The sequence below is a fragment of the Crocuta crocuta genome, unplaced genomic scaffold, assembly GCF_008692635.1.
Source record: "Crocuta crocuta isolate KB4526 unplaced genomic scaffold, BGI_CrCroc_1.0 scaffold78, whole genome shotgun sequence".
NCBI lineage: Eukaryota > Metazoa > Chordata > Mammalia > Carnivora > Hyaenidae > Crocuta > Crocuta crocuta.
In genome coordinates, this window is record NW_027532617.1 from 29,833 (window position 1) to 48,671 (window position 18,839).

The 18,839-nt window shown below is 38.6% G+C and overlaps 1 protein-coding gene across 2 annotated transcripts in view; it reads left to right on the forward strand.

The window, feature by feature from the left end:
• The window catches only part of MRE11 (MRE11 double strand break repair nuclease), a 72,211-nt gene that overhangs the window by 3,308 nt on the left and 50,064 nt on the right, over positions 1 to 18,839 (forward strand). For both annotated transcript variants that reach the window (XM_077780611.1, XM_077780612.1), the window contains exons 4-7: positions 4,874 to 5,034; positions 10,844 to 10,931; positions 11,720 to 11,861; positions 15,190 to 15,304. In XM_077780611.1, the coding sequence (XP_077636737.1) occupies positions 4,874 to 5,034; positions 10,844 to 10,931; positions 11,720 to 11,861; positions 15,190 to 15,304 (506 nt within the window). The remainder of the gene's footprint in view (positions 1 to 4,873; positions 5,035 to 10,843; positions 10,932 to 11,719; positions 11,862 to 15,189; positions 15,305 to 18,839) is intronic.

The following is an 18,839-nucleotide window of genomic DNA, read 5'->3' on the forward strand; positions in this document are numbered from 1 at the left end:
CATGGTTTGAACTGTATTAAGGAGGGTTTCAAATGCCAGACTGAGGAGTCTGTACCCAATTCAATGGAAAAATCTTCAGGCAACAGGATATAGCATGAATTAAAGACCGGTTTGAGGCTTTTTTAAAGTAGTGGCATGAGATGGAAAAAAGGAAGTAAATGCCAGAGGTGTTTCGAAGATTGGATTTGAATACTTCAGAGGTAGGGTTGTGAGAAAGGGACAGGACAGTGACTAGAGTATGTGAAGTTTGGGCGAATGGTGGCACCAGTAATAGAAATAGGTTCTAAATAAGGAAGAGGTACTTCTTTGTGTAGGAAGGTGATGAATTCTGATTTAGACCATTTGAGCTGGGAGATTCCAGTAAGACTTTCAGGTCAACATTGCGGTAGGCAGTTCACGTGTCCTGCTGGACATTTTAGGAGAGAGCTGAGGAAGAAACATAAATGCTTATGATTTACAAATTAGTATCTCCAACCTTGACTTTTCCTCAGAGTTCTGTTCAGTTTATCCGCAACTCTTTTAGTTCTTCCTTCTGAATGTATATGGAAATTGTTTTTGTACCTATATATTTAGCCCCAGATTTTTATCATATTTTCCTGCAATAGCTCCCCATGTACCTTTCTGTTAGCCTTCTTTTTCCCTGCATCTATTCAGCATAGCAGCTAAAGTGAACTTTTAAAATCATAGATCAGATCCTATCACTCTGCTCCTTAAAATCTTCCAAGTGGCCTTCTAGAGAATCTAAAATAAAATTCAAATTACAAGGCTCAACATGGTCTGGCCTCTGTCAGGAGTCTTCTACAACAACTCTATGCCTTGTTCACTGTGCTCCACCCACACTGGCATGTTCTACTCTGGGACCTTTGCATGTCAGTTCTCTCTGCTTGGAGCATGCTTTACCTTTGGTAGACGTCTTCCTGGATATCTCCAAACACTCTTTTATCAATTACTTTGTTTATTTTTTTCATCACACCATCTGAAATAATATATTGCTTACTTGTTGACTATTGACCTTCTACACTAGAAGGTAGATTCCATGAGAGTGAAAAATCTTTTCTGCTTGTTCATACGGTATCTTAACATCTAGAAAGGATCTAGTAAGCAGTAGGTAGCTCTTAATAAATTTGTTAATGAGGGGTGCCTGGGTGGCTCAGTCAGTTAAGCATCCAAGCTTGGCTCAGGTCATGATCTCACGGTCTGTGAGTTCGAGCTCTGCATGAGGCTCTGTGCTGACAGCTCAGAGCCTGGACCCTGCTTTGGATTCTGTGTCTTCCCCTCTCTCTTCCCCTCACCCCATAAACATAAAATTAAAAAAATAATAAAATTGTTAATGAATGAAGGAATGTCTAGTAGTATCTCCTTTTAAGATGATTTCCTCTTTACCTGAGGGCAAGGGAAACTTGGAACCAAAGGAGGTCTGTTTCCTGCCAGAAAAACTTGTGTTCTTTCTTATAGTACTAAAATTTTTCTTTTCCTGAGCATGAACGTCTTGTACTTCATCTTTTGCTTCCCTTCTATTTCCTCAATTCCCTTCCTCCATCCCTTAATTTTAACACTCCCCTCCCCCCATGGCCCCATGCTGGTACTTCAGATGCGTATTTTATTTTACTTTTTCCTTTAGTTTGTATTTAACAAATTATTTATTATTGAAATCGAAATTTTTCCTGACTTTAAGTGCCCTATTTTGTGTGTCTATGCCATCGAACTCTCTTTATTTCTACTTTTTAATTTCTTGGAGCCTTTTTTTTTTAACTTCTAATTTTGAAACAATATCAGTCTCACAGAAATATTGCATGAATAATACAAAGAATTCCTTACCTTTCACCCAGGTTTTCCTGCATTTTACCACATTTGCTTTATTCTGTCTCTTTACACACACACACACACACACACACACACACACACACTTTTATCCTGAACCATTTGAGAGTAAATTGCATATATAACCACAGTGCACTTATCAAAATCAAGGAATTAAAATTGATTGGACACTGTTACATGACTTTAGGGTGTTGCTAGTTGTCTCAGTAATGTCAGTTACAGCAGTCAGGGGCAAGATGTTAGAGTCCAGGTCTTACCTGGGGTTACATTTTGCATTTAGTTGTCATGTCCCCTTAGCTTCTTGTAATCTGGTACATTTCCTCAGTCAGCCTTTGTCTTTCATGACCCTGACATTTTTGAAGGGTGTAGGCCAGTTACTTTATAGACTATGCCTCAGTTGGATTTGTCTGATATTCCCCATGATTGGATTCACTTTGTGGGAGGAAAACCACAGAAGCAAGTTCTGTCCTTTTCAGTGTTCCCTGGAGTCACAAACAGCTTTTAAAAATATTTAAAAATATTTTTTATTTGTGGTAAAGTACACCTAACAAAATTCACCATCTTAACTGTTTTTGAGTGTACACTTTATCAGCCTGAAGCACATTGACATGGTTGTGTAACCAGTCTCCAGAACTCTTCGTCTTGCAAAAGTAAAACTATACTGTTTAAACAGCTGCTCCACCCTCCACCCAAAATGTTTTTTGTTTTGTTTTTTTCTATGCTGTTGTGATCATTTTCTTCCTTTACTCAAATCCTGTTCATTTCTGAAGACCTAGCATAAGTCTTGCATTTTTATTGAAGCTTCTCTGACTACTGTAAGATGGAAAACTTTTCCTTTCTTCCCTTTTAGATTCTTCGGCTGTTCTAATAATTAAATTGACTTCAGACACATTAACAGGAGAAAACCAGATTTTGTATGTATAGGAGCCTCATTAAAATCTGAGGCTCCCTGGCAGTCAGGTAATTGAGCCTTATACGCCATCCTGAGCTACAGAGAAAGGAGGTAGCGGTCTGGGGTTTCCAGGAGGGAGATGACTAATAGGAAGGTGGGAAGAGCAAATGCTGGTCATGCCACACAGAGAAGTCTTTTGGGGGCACCTGGGTGGCTCAGTCTGTTGAGCATCTGGCTCTTGATTTTACCTCAGGTCATGATCTCACAGTGATGTCCAGCCTGTGATAAAGCTCCTCACTGAGCATGGAGCCTGCTTAAGATGCTCTCTCTCCCTCTTTCCCCCTCCCCTGATCAGACTCACGCGCTCTCTCTCTCTCTCTCTCTCTCTCTCTCTCTCTCTCTGAAATTTAAAAAAAGAGAGAGTGAGAGAGAGGTCTTTCTGATATAAAAAGTTATCTCTGATGATAGCTCTCTTTGTATAGGCCCCCTATCTAAATTCTTTGAGGCAGTTAGGGGAGATTTTTAAAAAAAGCTTTTTGTGAGTCTGCCAAGTCTTAATTGCCTTTAACTCAAAACAGTCCACATGCCAAAGTGATACTTTTTCGGGTGGTGTCCCCCTCCCCCCCACTACTGTAGCCTAAGTGATCTGGGTTCTTCTGTATAACTAAGAAATTAATCAGGTTTCTTTAGGTAGATTATACACTTCTTGAAAGTGTGCATGCTGGACTTTTTTTCTGTATAATTTCTTCTCTCCTGTTTCTAGAATGCTCTTCCTTAAAGTCTCATTTATTCTTAGTAGTGCAACTCAAATGCTACCATGTTGGCACATTTCTTTCTTTTTTTAAAATTTTTTTTAATGTTTATTTACTTTTGAGAGAGAGAGAGACAGAGGCATGATTGGGGGAGGGGCAGAGAGAGAGGGAGACAGAATCTGAAGCAGGTTCCAGGCTCTAAGCTGTCAGAGCCTGTGGGGCCTGAACTCCCAGACTGCGAGATCATGACCTGAGCCGAAGCTGGAAGCTTAACTGACTGAGCCACCCAGGCGCCCCTTTGACACATTTCCTTCTGCACTCACTATCCTCAGATGCCTTCTTCCCTTCAGTGAGAATTAAGTGTAGTGTCATTGCTGCTCTTGGTTTGTTTACATACCCGTTCTAGTGCATGTCTGAGTCTGACTCAGGTTCAGATGCATAGCCGTTTGTCTCTTCGATTAGATTCTGAACGTATTTAGGAAAGGATTGTATTTTATTCATCGTTGTAATCCTCAGGGCCCAGTACAGGGAATTGCACATTGTCAGTCCTGGATATCATCTGTTCTGTAGATTGCAGTTTCCTTAGGTGGCAGTGCCTGTATGAGCCCTAAATAATTGTTGAATGAATTGAGTGAATAATGTAGATTGAATAGGTTATCTTGTCCATAAGTTCTATTAAAGTTTTAAATGTTTTTTTTTTAATGTTTTATTTATTTCTAGGAGAGAGACACAGCGTGAGCAGGGGAGGGTCAGAGAGAGAGGGAGTCACAGACTGAAACAGGCTCCAGGCTCTGAGCTGGCAGTCAGCACAGAGCCCGACGCGGGGCTCTAACCCACGAACCACAAGATCATGACCTGAGCGAAAGTCGGACGCTTAACCGACTAAGCCACCCAGGCGCCCCAGAGTTTTAAATTTATGTTTGATTTGAATAACCAAAAAAAGATAATGATCACTCTGGGTAGCATGAGTCAGAGGTTTTGTACAATAATTTGAAGATGGATTTCTTTTTTTACTGTTTAGTTTGATAGCATGCACGCACACGCCTGTGGGAATGTGGAGGGGGCAGAGGGAGGGAGAATCCCAAGCAGGTTCCATGCTGCTCATGCAGTGCTCCACGTGGAGCTCGGTCTCAGGCACCGTGAGATCATGACCTGAGCTGAGATCAAGGGTCGGATGACCAACTGAGCCACCCAGGCGCCCCAAAATGGCTTTTTTGAATGTGGCCTAGGAACCTAAGTTGGAGTCAAAGTAATCAACAGACTGCAGGCCCTTTAAATAAATAAAATACAAAATTTTGAATCTCCATACGCAGTAGTATCTTTTATGAGATTTTTTCCTATGTCTTTATAGTTTTAACATTTTTACCTCTAAAGCATACTAATTTTCACCCTATTTTCTGTTGATTAGGTGGATTTTATTTTGTTAGGTGGTGATCTTTTTCATGAAAATAAGCCCTCAAGGAAAGCATTACATACCTGCCTCGAGTTATTAAGAAAATATTGCATGGGTGATCGTCCTGTCCAGTTTGAAATTCTCAGTGATCAGTCAGTCAACTTTGGTTTTAGTAAGTAAGTATATTTAAATGCTTAAGTGAGTGTTTCCTCCTGTGTAATATTTTCTGTGAAAGACACATTAACAATTAGCCATTTCACCTTCACTATGAGCTATTTTCATAGGAAGTGTAATTCTTTGAATTTTCTGTATGTCATTGTATTAATTTGTATTTCTCTAATTAATAGTGGAACTGAGAATTTTCTTAAATTTCTGTTGTACATTTTGGTATCCTCTGTTCATATCGTTTCCCATTTTAAAACTTAGGATTTTTGTTTTTTCCTATTGAATTTGCAGAAGTTATTTATATGTTCTAGAGGCTAAGCTTTTGTTAAGCATAAATTAGTTTTTTTTTCCAATCAGTGGACTGTCTTGACTTTTTATGGAGACTTTTGTTGACAAGTACAGTACTTAATTTTGATGTAGTATCATTCTTTTCCCTTAATAATTGCACTTTGGGGACTGACTGACGATAGCCACCTAGAACCCCGTGTCGTAAAGATAGCTCGTGGTTTTTCTTGGGCATTGTACAGGATACCATACTACGCGTTAAAATGTTCTCTCAGTCTCCTCAGACTATGCCAGTTTCTCTGTCTTTTCTTAATTTTTCCTTTCCCCGATACTTCTAAAGTATGCCGGTCAGGCATTTTGTAGATTGTCTCTCAATTTGGGTTTTTCCTGTGATTAGAGCAGGATTAAGGGTTTTCAAGAAAGAATATTCCACAGAGGGGAAGTGCTCTCTCGTAGCATACCCAAAATACATGCTATCAACATGGCTTATAACTGGTGAGGATAACCTTGATCTCTGTTAAGGTGGTGTCTGCCAACTTTCTCTGCTGTCAACTTAGGATTTTCCTTTTTAATCCACCATTCATTATCAGTAAGTTGCTAAGTCCAGCCCACACTCAAAGAGAGGGATTTAAGTTTCACTTCCTAGAGAGGAGAAGGAGTATTGAGGGATATGGGCATATTAAAACTACTGTAGATGGGGCACCTGGGTGGCTCAGGAGGTTAAGCATCTGACTTCAGCTCAGGTCATGATCTCACAGCTTCTGGGTTCGAGCCCCGCATCGGGCTCTGTGNACTGGTGATCTCTCTCTCAAAAATAAATAAAACATTAAAAAAATAAAACTACTGTAGTCATTAGTAAGTATTTGGGGGGAAATATTTTGAAGCTGTGCACATATTCTGTGTTGCCTTAAAGTTTGTCCACTAATTTTAGCATTTGTCAGTGGCTCTTGCCTATAGCAATTACAACTGTGGTGTTCTAATGCTGATTTTGTTTCCCACATTCTTTCTGCATTTATTAATTAGAATTCTTCTGTAAGGAAGATTTGTCTCTTGTCCTTCACTTGTTAATTTATTGACTCAGCTACCAGTAGGAATTTCTTTAATTGTTTATATCAATATGAACTCATTCTTTCCCTTTGTGTTCTAATTTATTTATATTTTTTAAATGCTTTTTATTTATTTCTGAGAGAGAGAGAGACAGCATGAGCAGGGGAGGGTCAGAGAGAAAGGGAGACACAGAATCTGAAGCAGGCTCCAGGCTCTGAGCTAGCTGTCAGCACAGAGCCCGATGCGGGGCTCGAACCCACAAACCGTGAGATCATAACCTGAGCCGAAGTCCGACACTCAACCAACTGAGCCACCCAGGTGCCCCTGTGTTATAATTTAATATCATTTTAATCCATTTTGTTGCTCAGATGGTTTATACAAGGGGTAGCCATTGGGTGCTTTTTCAGATTAGCTCCTCTCTCCTTTTGACTTACCCTCATTTTCCCCTCCATTTCTTATTTTTTGGCATTAGAAGATGCTCCAGGTGAAATTTTTATTTTCCCTTTCCTAGCTTTAGACTCCTCCATTTCTTCAAGGAGCCCTGGTTCCTTTTGAAAATGGTATTTGAAAGCCCAAACCTACATGCTAGGCTTACACATTGCTGTTATCTAGTCACTGCTTCTAGGGTCTCTCAGTGCCCAGAGCTAAGAAATAGATGCATATATACTAACCTATGAAAACAGACCTATCTGGATTTATTTCTTATCTATTTAACTATATTTATTTTTTTAATGTTTATTTATTTGGGAGACAGAGAGAGAGAGAGAGGCAGAGCATGAGTGGGAGAGGGGCAGTGACAGGAGACACAGAATCTGAAACAGGCCTCAGGCTCTGATCTATCAGCACAGAGCCCAATGCGGGGATCGAAACTACCAACTGTGAGATCATGATCTGAGCCAAAGTTGGATGCTTAACCGACTGAGCCACCCAGTTGCTCCATTTTTTCTTTTTTTATTATGTTTATTTTGAGAGAGAGAGTGTGCATGGGGGAGGGACAGAAAGAGAGAGAGAGAATCTGAAGCAGGCTCCGTGCTCTGAGCTGTCAGCACAGAGCCTAACTCCACCAAAAAACTATTAGAACTAATAAATGAATTCAATAAAGGTTCAGGATACAAAATCGGAATACAGAAATCAATTGCATTTCTACATACTAACAAACTATCAGAAAGAGAAATTAAGAAAACAAAGAATAGAAAAAAAATACTTATTTGGTCAAAGAAGTGGAAGAGCTATACACTGAACTATAAGACATTGGTGAAGGAATCTGAAGACACAAAAAATGGGGAGATATTCTGTGCTGGTGGATAGGAAGAATGAATACTGTTAAGCTGTCCATATTACCCAAAGTGATCTACACATTCAGTATAACCTCTATCAAAATTCTAGTGGTTTTTTTTTTTCATAGAAATAGAAAAAAAATCTTAAATTTGTATGGAACTACAAAAGACCCCAAATATCCAAAGCAATCTTAAGGAAGAAAGACAAAGGTGGAGGCATCACCCTTGCTGATTTCAAACTATATTACAAAGCTATAGTAATCAAAACAGTGTGGCATTGGCATAAAAATAGACATACAGATTAGTAGAACAGAATAGAGAGGGCAGAAATAAAACCATGCATATTTGGTCAATTACTTTATGACAGAGGAGCCAAGAATATATGAGGGAAATGAATGGGGGAAAGAATAGTCTCTTCAATAAATGGTATTGGGAAAACTGGACAGCCACATCCAAAAGAAATGAAGCTGCTCCCCTTTATACCACACACAAAAATTAATTCAAAATAGATTAAAGACTTGAATGTGAGACCTAAAACTGTGTAACTCCTAGAAGAAAGCATGGGAAGGGACGCCTGGGTGGCTCAGTTGGTTAAGCGTCCGACTTCGGCTCAGGTCATGATCTCACAGTTCGTTGAGTTTGAGCCCCGCGTCGGGCTCTGTGCTGACAGCTAGCTAGCTCAGAGCCTGGAGCCTGCTTCAGATTCTGTGTCTCCCTCTCTCTCTGTCCCTCCCCTGCTCATGTTGTCTCTCTCTCTTTCTCTCTCTCTCTCTCTCTCTCTCAGAAATAAATAAAACATTAAAAAAAAAAAAACATGGTAAGAATAAGTTCCTGACATCATTCTTGGCAGTGATTTTTTTGGGGTTTGAAAACAAAAGGAAAAATAAGTGGGACTGTGTCAAACTAAAAAAAAGCTGCTGCACAGTAAAGGCAACCAACCATCAACAGAATGAAAAGGGAACCTGTGGAATAGGAGAAAATATTTCTAAGTCTTTTAAGTCATATATCTGATAAGATGTTAACAGGTAAAATATGTAAAGAACTTCTGTATCTCAATAGCAAAAAAAAAAAAAAGACCAAAAATCCAATCCAATTAAAAACAAGCAAAGGAACTGAATAGACATTTTTCTAAAGAAGACATACAAATGACCAACAGGTATATGAAAAGGTGCTCAAAATCACTAGTCATCAGAGAAATGCAAATCAGAACCACAATAAGATATCATCTCACACATGGCTATCATCAAAAAAATGAGAACAAATGTTGAGGAGGATGTGGAGAAAAGGGAACACTTGTATACATTGTTGGTGGGAATGTAAATTGACTAAGCCGCTATAGAAAGCAGTATAGAGAAGCCTCAAAAAGTTAAAAAAAAAAAAGACCTACCATATGATCAAGCAATCCTTCTGGATATGTATCCAAATGAAATGAAGAACAGGACCTCAAAGAGGTACCAAGTACATTGTAGTATTGTTCACAACGGCAAAGATACGGAAACAGTCTCAGTGCCTCTCAATGGATGAATGGTTAAAGATAGATTAAGATAATGTGGCATGATATATGCATTTGAAATGCTATTCAGCCATGAAAAAGAAGAACATCATGCCATTTGCAGTATGGATGGACTTTGAGGGCATTACACTTTGAAATAAGTCAGACAAAGAAAAGTACTATGTAATTACATCACTTAGCATGTGGAATCTAACAAAGCTGAACTTGGGAACAGTCTAGAATGGTGGTTATCCAGGGCCAGGGCATGAGGGAAAGTGGTAGATGTTGATGAGAATATTAACTCGTAGTTACAAGATGAGTGAGTTCTAAGGATCTGACGTGCATAGTGCTTTATAGTTGATAATATTTTATTTTATACTTAAAAGTTTCTGTGAGTACATTTCAGATATTCTTGTCACACACACACACACACAAGAAAATGGATGTGATGCAAGTGTTAGCCAAACTAGTGTTTATTTTGCAATATATCTGTTTCAAATAATACATTGTATAAAGTTATACAATGCTATATGTCGATTATTTGATAATAAAGTTACAAAAATATAATGGTACAGTAACTAAAAATGTAATATCACTCATGAATTGATAGGCAGATAAATGAAAGAGTAAAGAGATTCAGAAATAGACTCAGTGTACATGTAGACATTTAATATTTGAAGAAGGTGGTGTCTCCTATCTCTAGGAAAAATATGAATTATTCAATAAATGTAGAACTATTAGATGTTTTTTAAAAATATAGATGTGGAAAAGGCTTTTCTATGTATGATCAAGCTAAGAAGCCATAAAAGTAAAATTGATGTTTGTCTTTGTAAAAGTAAATTTCTGCAGGGCAAAAACTGCCTAGAACAGAGTCAAAAGTCAAACAGTTAAGGTAGGAAGAATATTTGCAACTCATTGCATTTATTTGCTAATGAAAGTAGAAGATATTTTTGCAGAGATACAATATGAAGTTTCTAATGGCATCTGCCTCTGAGAAGAAGAGCTAAGTGACTCCAGGGGCAAGAATGGGTGGGAGACTTTTTTTTTTTAAGTTTATGTATTTATTTTGAGAGCAGGGGAGGGACAGAGAGAGAGGGAAAGAGAGAATCACAAATAAGCTCCACGGTGTCAGAGCAGAGCCCGACATAGGCTTGAAACCACAAACAGAGATCATGACCTGAGCCGAAACCAAGAGTCAGACACTCAACTGACTGCGCNAAGCCCGACATAGGCTTGAAACCACAGAGATCATGACCTGAGCCGAAACCAAGAGTCAGACCCTCAACTGACTGCGCCACCCAGGCGCTCTATGGGTGGGAGACTCAAATTGTACGAGTATGTGATAGAGCTGGAATTTTGAATTTTGGATTCCAAAATGGATGTTTACCTCCCCTCCCCATTCTTATACGAAGACCTTTCAAAATTTGAAAGCATCTTTACTTGCCATTAGTCAGATATCCTACTCTTTCATACAATTCACAAGCACCATATATCGCAGTGTTTTCTTGAAAGTGGTACTTTGAGGTACTTCAACTTGGAATGAATTGTTGCAATGAATTGTTGCATGTATTGTATTTCTTTAAAGCTCTGAACTCATAGTCTTCTGCTGGCTTATATCATCCAGTGTGCCCATCAGTTGTATTAATATTTTAGGAGAGGATATTGGAGAAAACAGCTTTTGTCTTTTATGGAAACATTAACTTTTGTTTTGTTTTTAAGGTTTCCGTGGGTGAACTACCAAGATGGCAATTTCAACATTTCGATTCCAGTGTTCAGTATTCATGGCAATCATGATGATCCCACAGGGGTACTTACTGGGTTCTTACAGTTTGTTGTCACTTTTGTTGGTGGAAGGCATTCTTGTCCTTCCCAGAAATTTTTTGTCCAATTGACTCAGAAAGTCAAGTTGACTTTTTTCATCCATACAGTCTTTTATTTATATTGCTTCTTACGTAATTTTTAAAAATCTGTAATAATAGTTGGTATGTGAGGTATGCTTTTATTTCATTAGCTGTGGTTGACAACCAGTAACTCGGAGTAGGGATAAATACCTAGTATTTGTAGGAAGCTTTACTGTTTACCCGGTGCTTTTGTGTCTCTTATTTCAAAATCTCACTGGTAGAAAATGATTTTTCATGAACAGTTCTAAATCTAAATTAGATCATCTTATTACCTGTTTGATAGGGAAGGACGTTATAGAGGTCCTACCCTTGAAATATCTTTTTGTTTTATCTGATCATTAGCACTGTAAATCACTGCTCATTAGTTTTTTTCCCCCATGGCTTACAAAGTCAGCTTAATATTATACCAAGCACTCATTTCATGGATGGTTTTTATTTTTTGGTGGCTGAGACATCGTAAGTTTTGATGAAATGTTAACCTTGCATTTAGCATGTGGTTACAGTTACAGTAGGTCATTTGTAATTGAAGAAGGATAGCAAATACTTTTACTATTATAGTTTTATTTTGAGAAGACACTATCCTAATCTATGTTTTAGTGAGTGGTATATGGAATATACTTTTAATAGGTAATATGATGCAGATTACTTATTTTTAGATATATACATTAATATTCTTTGAAAACATTTTGTGTAGGCAGATGCCCTCTGTGCCCTGGACATATTAAGCTGTGCTGGATTTGTAAACCACTTTGGACGTTCAGCGTCTGTAGAGAAGATAGACATTAGTCCAGTTTTGCTCCAAAAAGGAAGCACAAAAATTGCTCTGTATGGCTTAGGTAAGATGGTTTTATTTTACTATTTATAGCAATACAATATTGTTCAAGCAACTGGGAAATCACATTCTGGAATGAACTTTCTTGCTGTTCAGGAAAAAGAGGCAAATCTAATTATTCCTTATGTGAGAGCGTAAAAAAAGATAGAAGGTTTTATTTAGTAGAATTTTTTTAGTATTTAGTAAGACCATTAGCCCTTGATACTTAAAAAAGTTTTTTTCTTTTACTGTCATTTATTTTTTTCTTTCTTTTAGACACAGATATAGAATCCTGAATGTTAGATTTGTAGAGCAATTAGAAAAATTGCATTTTAGGGGGCGCCTGGGTGGCTCATTTGGTTAAGTGGCCAATTTTGATTTCGGCTCAGGTCATGGTCTCATGGTTCAAGAGTTTGAGCCCCACCAAAGGTGTGAGCGCAGAGCCTGCTTTGGATCCTCTGTCTCCTTCTCTCTGCCCCTCTTCCCTTGTGCTCATTCTCTGTCTCAAAAATAAACGTGAAAAAAAGAAAAACTGCATTTAGGTATCTCGGAAGTCTTTGAAATGTCTGAAGCTCTGCTGTCCAGTCCAGTAACTACCAGCCTCAGGTAGATACGGAGCACTTGAAATGGGGCTGGTCTGTGTTGAGATGTGCTATAAATATAAAATCACATCAGATTCCAAAGATTTGGGAAAAAAGTAAAGTACCTTATTAACATATTGGGTGACATAAAATATATTAAAATTAATTTTACCTGTTTCTATTTCTTCTAATATGGTTACTAGAAAATTTAAAACTCTGTATTTGGCCTGTATTAGCAACTCATATTTGTGTTAGTGCTAGTCCAGATGTGTCATCGGTGCAATGCCGAGAAGATTTGCTTTATCAACTTGACTATATCTTCGATGTATTTAGTGTCCACTCGGTAAAAGCATTTTTGCTAGGCTTGATGCCATATGAGCAAAAGATCAGAGAATATTTTTAGAGTGCATTCAAAGTCTATTTGTTGAGTCTTTCTTGGATTAAGTTCAGCTTGATATTTTGTTTTATGAATGCAATAGATTTACAAGTTTTATTGTGTAATAGAGTTATAAAAATTATTTTCCATGTTAAGTCAACCTTAAGGTACCCGTTAAGTTCGGAAGAAATTTCACACTATATAGCCTTTACATAGTTTTTATTATTTTTTGAGTGATTTTAGTATAATAGAAGCCTTAGAAAACCTTATTTACTTCAATTCTATTTGGTATTTGTTTTTAAAATATACTTAGGATGGATCGTTTATGTAAATGCTTTCTCTAAGGAGCTTACCGTCTTTGTCCAGTTTTCATAATTTCTGAAAAGTAGAAAAGCGTCATGGTTATTTATCCTTTAGAGATAGAAAATGAGATCTAAGTATTATGTATGATTTCCCAACTGATAGAGCAGGCAGTGAAATACACTTTTTAAAAAGCTACTAACAGGTATTTTAATCACTGCAGTGTTAGGGATCATGTCTGCAGAAAATAGTTGATCCTGCCACTCTCCGACTAAGATCCCCTTATGCCTCAGGCACCACCTGGAATATCCCCCAGTCATCCATTTTCTCCCAAAGTCTCATTTGCTCTGGACTCCACACACACCCCCCACATACACACCCTCACCCCAACCCTTCTCTCTACACACTAGAACTCTTTATAGTTAGCAGATTGCCTCCTATCAGCAGTTTCTTCTCTGCATGTTACCTCCACTCCGACTTACAGGAGACTAGTCCCTAAGGCTCTGCATCCCACACACTTCTCTCAGGCTTCTTACAAGCCTTAGGGCAGGGGTGAGGGGTGTGGGGAGTCACTGTTCTCTCTTCTCCCTGCTTGCCATTTCCTTTCTCTTCTGCAAACACCCTGCCCCCTTGAAGCTAATTGCCAGCTGGCTAAACTGCCCTGTCCTTTCCCTCAAATTTTTCACCTACTTACCTTCAAATTGTGTCTGTGTTGTCTCAGGGCTTCAACACCTAAGTAGATCAGTCAACCTTCTAATGCCCTGGGCTCTGCATGCCTTGGCTTTTTTGTCTCCAGTTTATATATTCTGCATTCCACCATCTGTTGCATTGATCACACTCCTGAAATTCTCTTTAAGAAACTAGACTTCGTCTAGTTCTTATACTTCTACATCGTTGGCTTGTCTTCTAAGGCCTTCCCTAATTAATGATTACATAAAGCAGCAACTTGTCCCCTCACTGGTACTCGCCATCTTAGCATCTTTTTTCCCTCTTACAGTATTTAAAAGTATAATTTGTGTGTTCACTTGTTTTTTGGTTTTTTATTTTTGGCTGCTTCCACTAGACTTAGGTGAGCCTTTGAGGTACAGGAAGGATGATTTAAAAGTCATTATATTATTAAAAAGCATAGTATCTTTATTTGAAAACAATATATAAGGGAGCTGGGTGCGGGACTGAGCCTGGGTGGCTCAGTGGGTTAAGCGTCGGACTCTTGGTTTTGGCTCATGATCTCACAGTTGGTGAGTTTGAGCCTGGTATCAGGCTCTGCACTGACAGAATAGATTCTGTCTCTCTTTTTCTCTGCCCCTCCCCTGCTCGCTCCATGTCACTCNGTTAAGCGTCAGACTCTTGGTTTTGGCTCATGATCTTACAGTTGGTGAGTTTGAGCCCGGTATCAAGCTCTGCACTGACAGAATGGATTCTGTCTCTCTTTTTCTCTGCCCCTCCCCTGCTCTCTCCTTGTCACTTTCTATCAAAAATAAATATTTAAAAACAAGTTTGAAAAATACATATATATATAATTATTATATACATTTATTTTTTTATTTCATCCTTTATAACATCTCTGTACTTTATAATGTGTACGTTAGGTTGGAAGTATGTATAATAAATAAAGGAAAAGTGGAAAACAATATTATTAGAAATTTTAGTAAGAATTTAAGCATAGAAAACTCAAACTTTTGTTCCATATTTTCCAGATCTTGGAGGTATGTATGCCTGACATAAGAGACTTTTTTTTTTCCTCCAAAATGTTTATTTTTGAGAGAGAGAGCACAGGAGAAAACGGGCTCTGTGCTGACAGCAGAGAGCCTGATGTGGGGCTCGAACTCACGAACCATGACCTGAACCAAAACCAAAAGTCATATGCCCCACTGACTGAGCCACCCACGCACCCTGGGAAATGTGTTTTAAATACACATATCTTCACAGAAGCTACCATGTAAGAACTTGGAACGTACTTATTTGCAAATAATGATTCATTTCAAATATATCTCTAATAAGAAAATTAAATAGAGAAACACAGAATTTAGAAGTGAAACATTCTTTTTTGAAAACTAAGTATAAGAAACCAGTTATTAAAATAATGCCTATTTCAGGGTCCATTCCAGATGAAAGGCTCTATCGAATGTTTGTCAATAAAAAGGTAACAATGTTGAGACCAAAAGAAGATGAGAACTCTTGGTTTAACTTATTTGTGATTCATCAGAACAGGTAAATATATTTTTTGGAAAAAGTTTTTCTTATTTTTTTTATTTTGAGTCAAGTATTGAGATTTCTCAAATCTCTGTTTCCAAGCTTCCCAGTTTCCGTACAATGTTCCTTATTCTTTGAAAGTTGTCATTAAAGGATCATGCAAAACTTAGATGTGCTTTATGTGACTGCATTTTGAATTGGTTCCAATATACTTCTCTGTAAAGAATATTTATGATATGTGCAAGAATAACCATAAAATTGAATAATTGTAAATTCAACAAAGTAGAACACTACCAGTACATGCCCTTTCCTGACCCCATATCTTTCCACATACTCCAAAGGGAAGCACTATTTTTAATCTGTGTTTAATCAAACCCATTGCTTTTCCTTATTGTTTAATCATATATATATATCTCCGTAATGACTATTTTATTTGGTTTGGATAATTGGAGCCCTGCTGCACATTTTGCAGCTGGCTTACTACGTTCCACATTACATTACTAAGATTCATCCATTTCGATGCTTAAAAGTATAATTTTCACTGATATGTACTGTTCTGTACAGTTCGACTTTTTCACGTGTTGGTGAATGTTTTGTGTTATTTCCAGAGTCTTGCTTTTTTAAACCTATTTGTTATGACTACTCTTACACACATCTCCTGGTGCATGAATGCGGGTGTTTTTCTGGAATATTCTAAATATAGATAGGTCAGCTCTCTTTTGTTAGTATTTTGAAGAAGTTTAATATGTTGGTAGAATGCAGTTGGTAGAGTGATTGAAAGGAAAGAAGACTTGATGCAAGATTTATTATGTGACCACAGTTAAAACAGTGAAGTGATGGTAGTGATGGGGGTGAAAATGACGGGGAAGGGACAGACCTCAGAAGTTACCACGAATCCAAAGGGATTTGGGTCTGATGATGGAATTTATTACTTATTGAACAGGTATTTATTGAATACAGGATACCCTATTACTTGAACCCACCAAGTACTCAGTGAGAGGAGGGATTTAGGAGGCAGCCTTGTGTTGCCTTATATACATTCTCGAAGAAACAGCTCTGAAGCAGGAGCAGGCCAGAATCGTAGTAAGTGTGGTCTCCCTAGAACTTTGCACCACTGGGAGTGTGCTCCTTCTCTGGCTTAGGCCTTCCCAGTTCTGCTACGCTTTCTACTTTCCCAAAGTAAGGAAAAGTCAGAAGGAGAGATGATAATGCTAGATTCCAAGAATCAAAATCAGAATGTGAGATGGAATGGCAGCATTGGGATTGGGAATGGGTCACGTGAGATTGGTGATGGTGATGTTCATTTGATGAAGGTGGTGTGCACCAGGTTTCTCCATTGTCAAGATCCCATTTCCATTCTGTAATTAATACCTTGGTAAAAATACTTTGAGATTGTGTGAATATCCTGTTCTGCCTTAAAATTTTGCCTGCTAATTCTAGCATCCTAGCAATGAATACTGTGGTGGTGTGTTATTTTATAATTCCCCTCATTCTGTCTGCATTTATTCATTGAAAGTCTTCTGCAAGGAAAACTTGTTTCTCTCTCATTTATTCATTTATTTATTTATGTTGTTACGGACTCCAGGGTATTTATTTTATCCTTTGAGTTATAATCCAGTACTATCAGGCTTTTTTGTTGTTGCTCAAATTCTTCCAGCTTTCACCATTGGGAGGTCTTTTATATTACCTTCTGTGTCCTTTCAGCATGCCTTCTTCCTTCTTTAAGGAATGCATTTATGCATTTATGTATTTATGTAACCTTGTCCTTAACTTTCTACCCCCACAAGATGCTTCTGCCTCATCTTGTGTTTTTCTGCCTTCACCCTGGAATCAACCGCTTCTCCAAGGAGCCCTGATTGCTTTTATTGGAGAGTAGCATTTAGAAACCCAGATATGGCCACTAGGTGTGCTTATTGCTAACTGGGGCTCTCTTAGCCCTCAGTGATCAGAATTAAGGAAATATGTGTTTTACACACACAAACACACACACAAGCATGGGTTCCTACTTTTTCTGATCCAGCCCTACAAGGTTCATTTTTGTCTTCTCCCTTTTCTTTCTTTCTTTCTTTCTTTCTTTCTTTCTTTCTTTCTTTCTTTCTTTCTTTCTTTTTTTTTCTTTTAGAGAGAGAGTTCGAGCAGGGGAGAGGGGCAGAAGGAGAGAGAGAATCTTAAACAGGCTCTATGCTCAGTGCGAACCCCGATATGGGGCTCGATCCCACAACCCTGGGATCAAGACCTGAGCTGAAATCAAGAGTCAGATGCTCAACTGACCGAGTCACCCAGGTGCCATATTTTTAATTTTTTTTTCTTTTCTTTTTTATTTTAGAGAGAGAGCAGGAGCAGGGGAAAGGGGCAGAGGGAGTGTCTTCTCCCTTTTCTTATTTGAGAGTTCTTTCTCTAACAGAAACCTGGATCATTTTATCTATATACATTGACTTGTTTTTTCAATCTTGGTTGACATGTAAGGTAATTTTTAAAAATTGCTGACCTGTATCCCTGTGAGAAACAAATTTGCCAAGTAGCGTACAGTGTTTATGTAAGTTATTTTCGTTTTTAGCCTCACTGTATCGAGTCAAAACACCACCTGTAAGAGCTACTGGGTAGCTTAGTCAGTTAAGTGTGTGACTTCGGCTCAGGTCATGATCTCCCGGTTTGTAAGTTTGAGCCCCTCATCAGGCTCTCTGCTGTCAGTACAGAGCCCTCTTCCAATCCTCTGTGCCTCTCCTGCTGGTGTTTTCTCTCTCTCAAAATAAAGTTTAAAGACAAAGAAAGCAACCACCTCCAAAGTAACTTAGGCTAGCTCCTTTTTCTCCCTCCCACTTCAACAAGATTATGCCATTCTTTTGTAATACTTTTAGATGCATTTGTCCTCCTCTGCAATCCTCAGTACTTTCTTTATTGTTTTCCAGATTTTTGTTTTTTTTTTCCTGAGAAAGTGCTGGTACACCTGCAGGCTGGGGAGGAATTGAGAGAGGGAGGGAGAGAGAGTATCTTAAGCCTGCTCCACGCCCAGCACGGGGCCAGGCACAGCGCTTGATCTCACGACTGTGAAATCATGACTTTATTTCCCATTTGTTTCTATACTTGGGCCTGTTTCTTTTTCTGCCTGCAAAAGAGGGTAGACTGTTAATACCCAGATCGCAGTATCCTCAACGACCTGAGACCACAGGGGAGACCAGCCGAGTCACGCAAAGGACTTTATTACGGGCTCGAGCTCGGGCTCCCAGACCTCACCTATGCAGTGGATCCGTGCTCAGAGCCCCGAGCAAAGGCAGAATAGGGTTTTTATGGGGTTGTGACGGGGGAGTTACAGAAGTTGTAGCAGGGGAACAGTGATCCAACCATAATTATTCAACATCATTGACAGCGGGTTTAACCATACACATTGTCTAGAGTATTCGTTACTTTTGGCGGGATCCAATTACAACGTTTAGAGTACCTTTAAATTCAACCAATCACAGAGTGAGCCTAGGGCCTTGTTCGGCAACTAAGGGGTTAACTTTAACATTAGGTAACAGGGTCCTATCTATAGTTTCTATCTATAGGCCTCTCC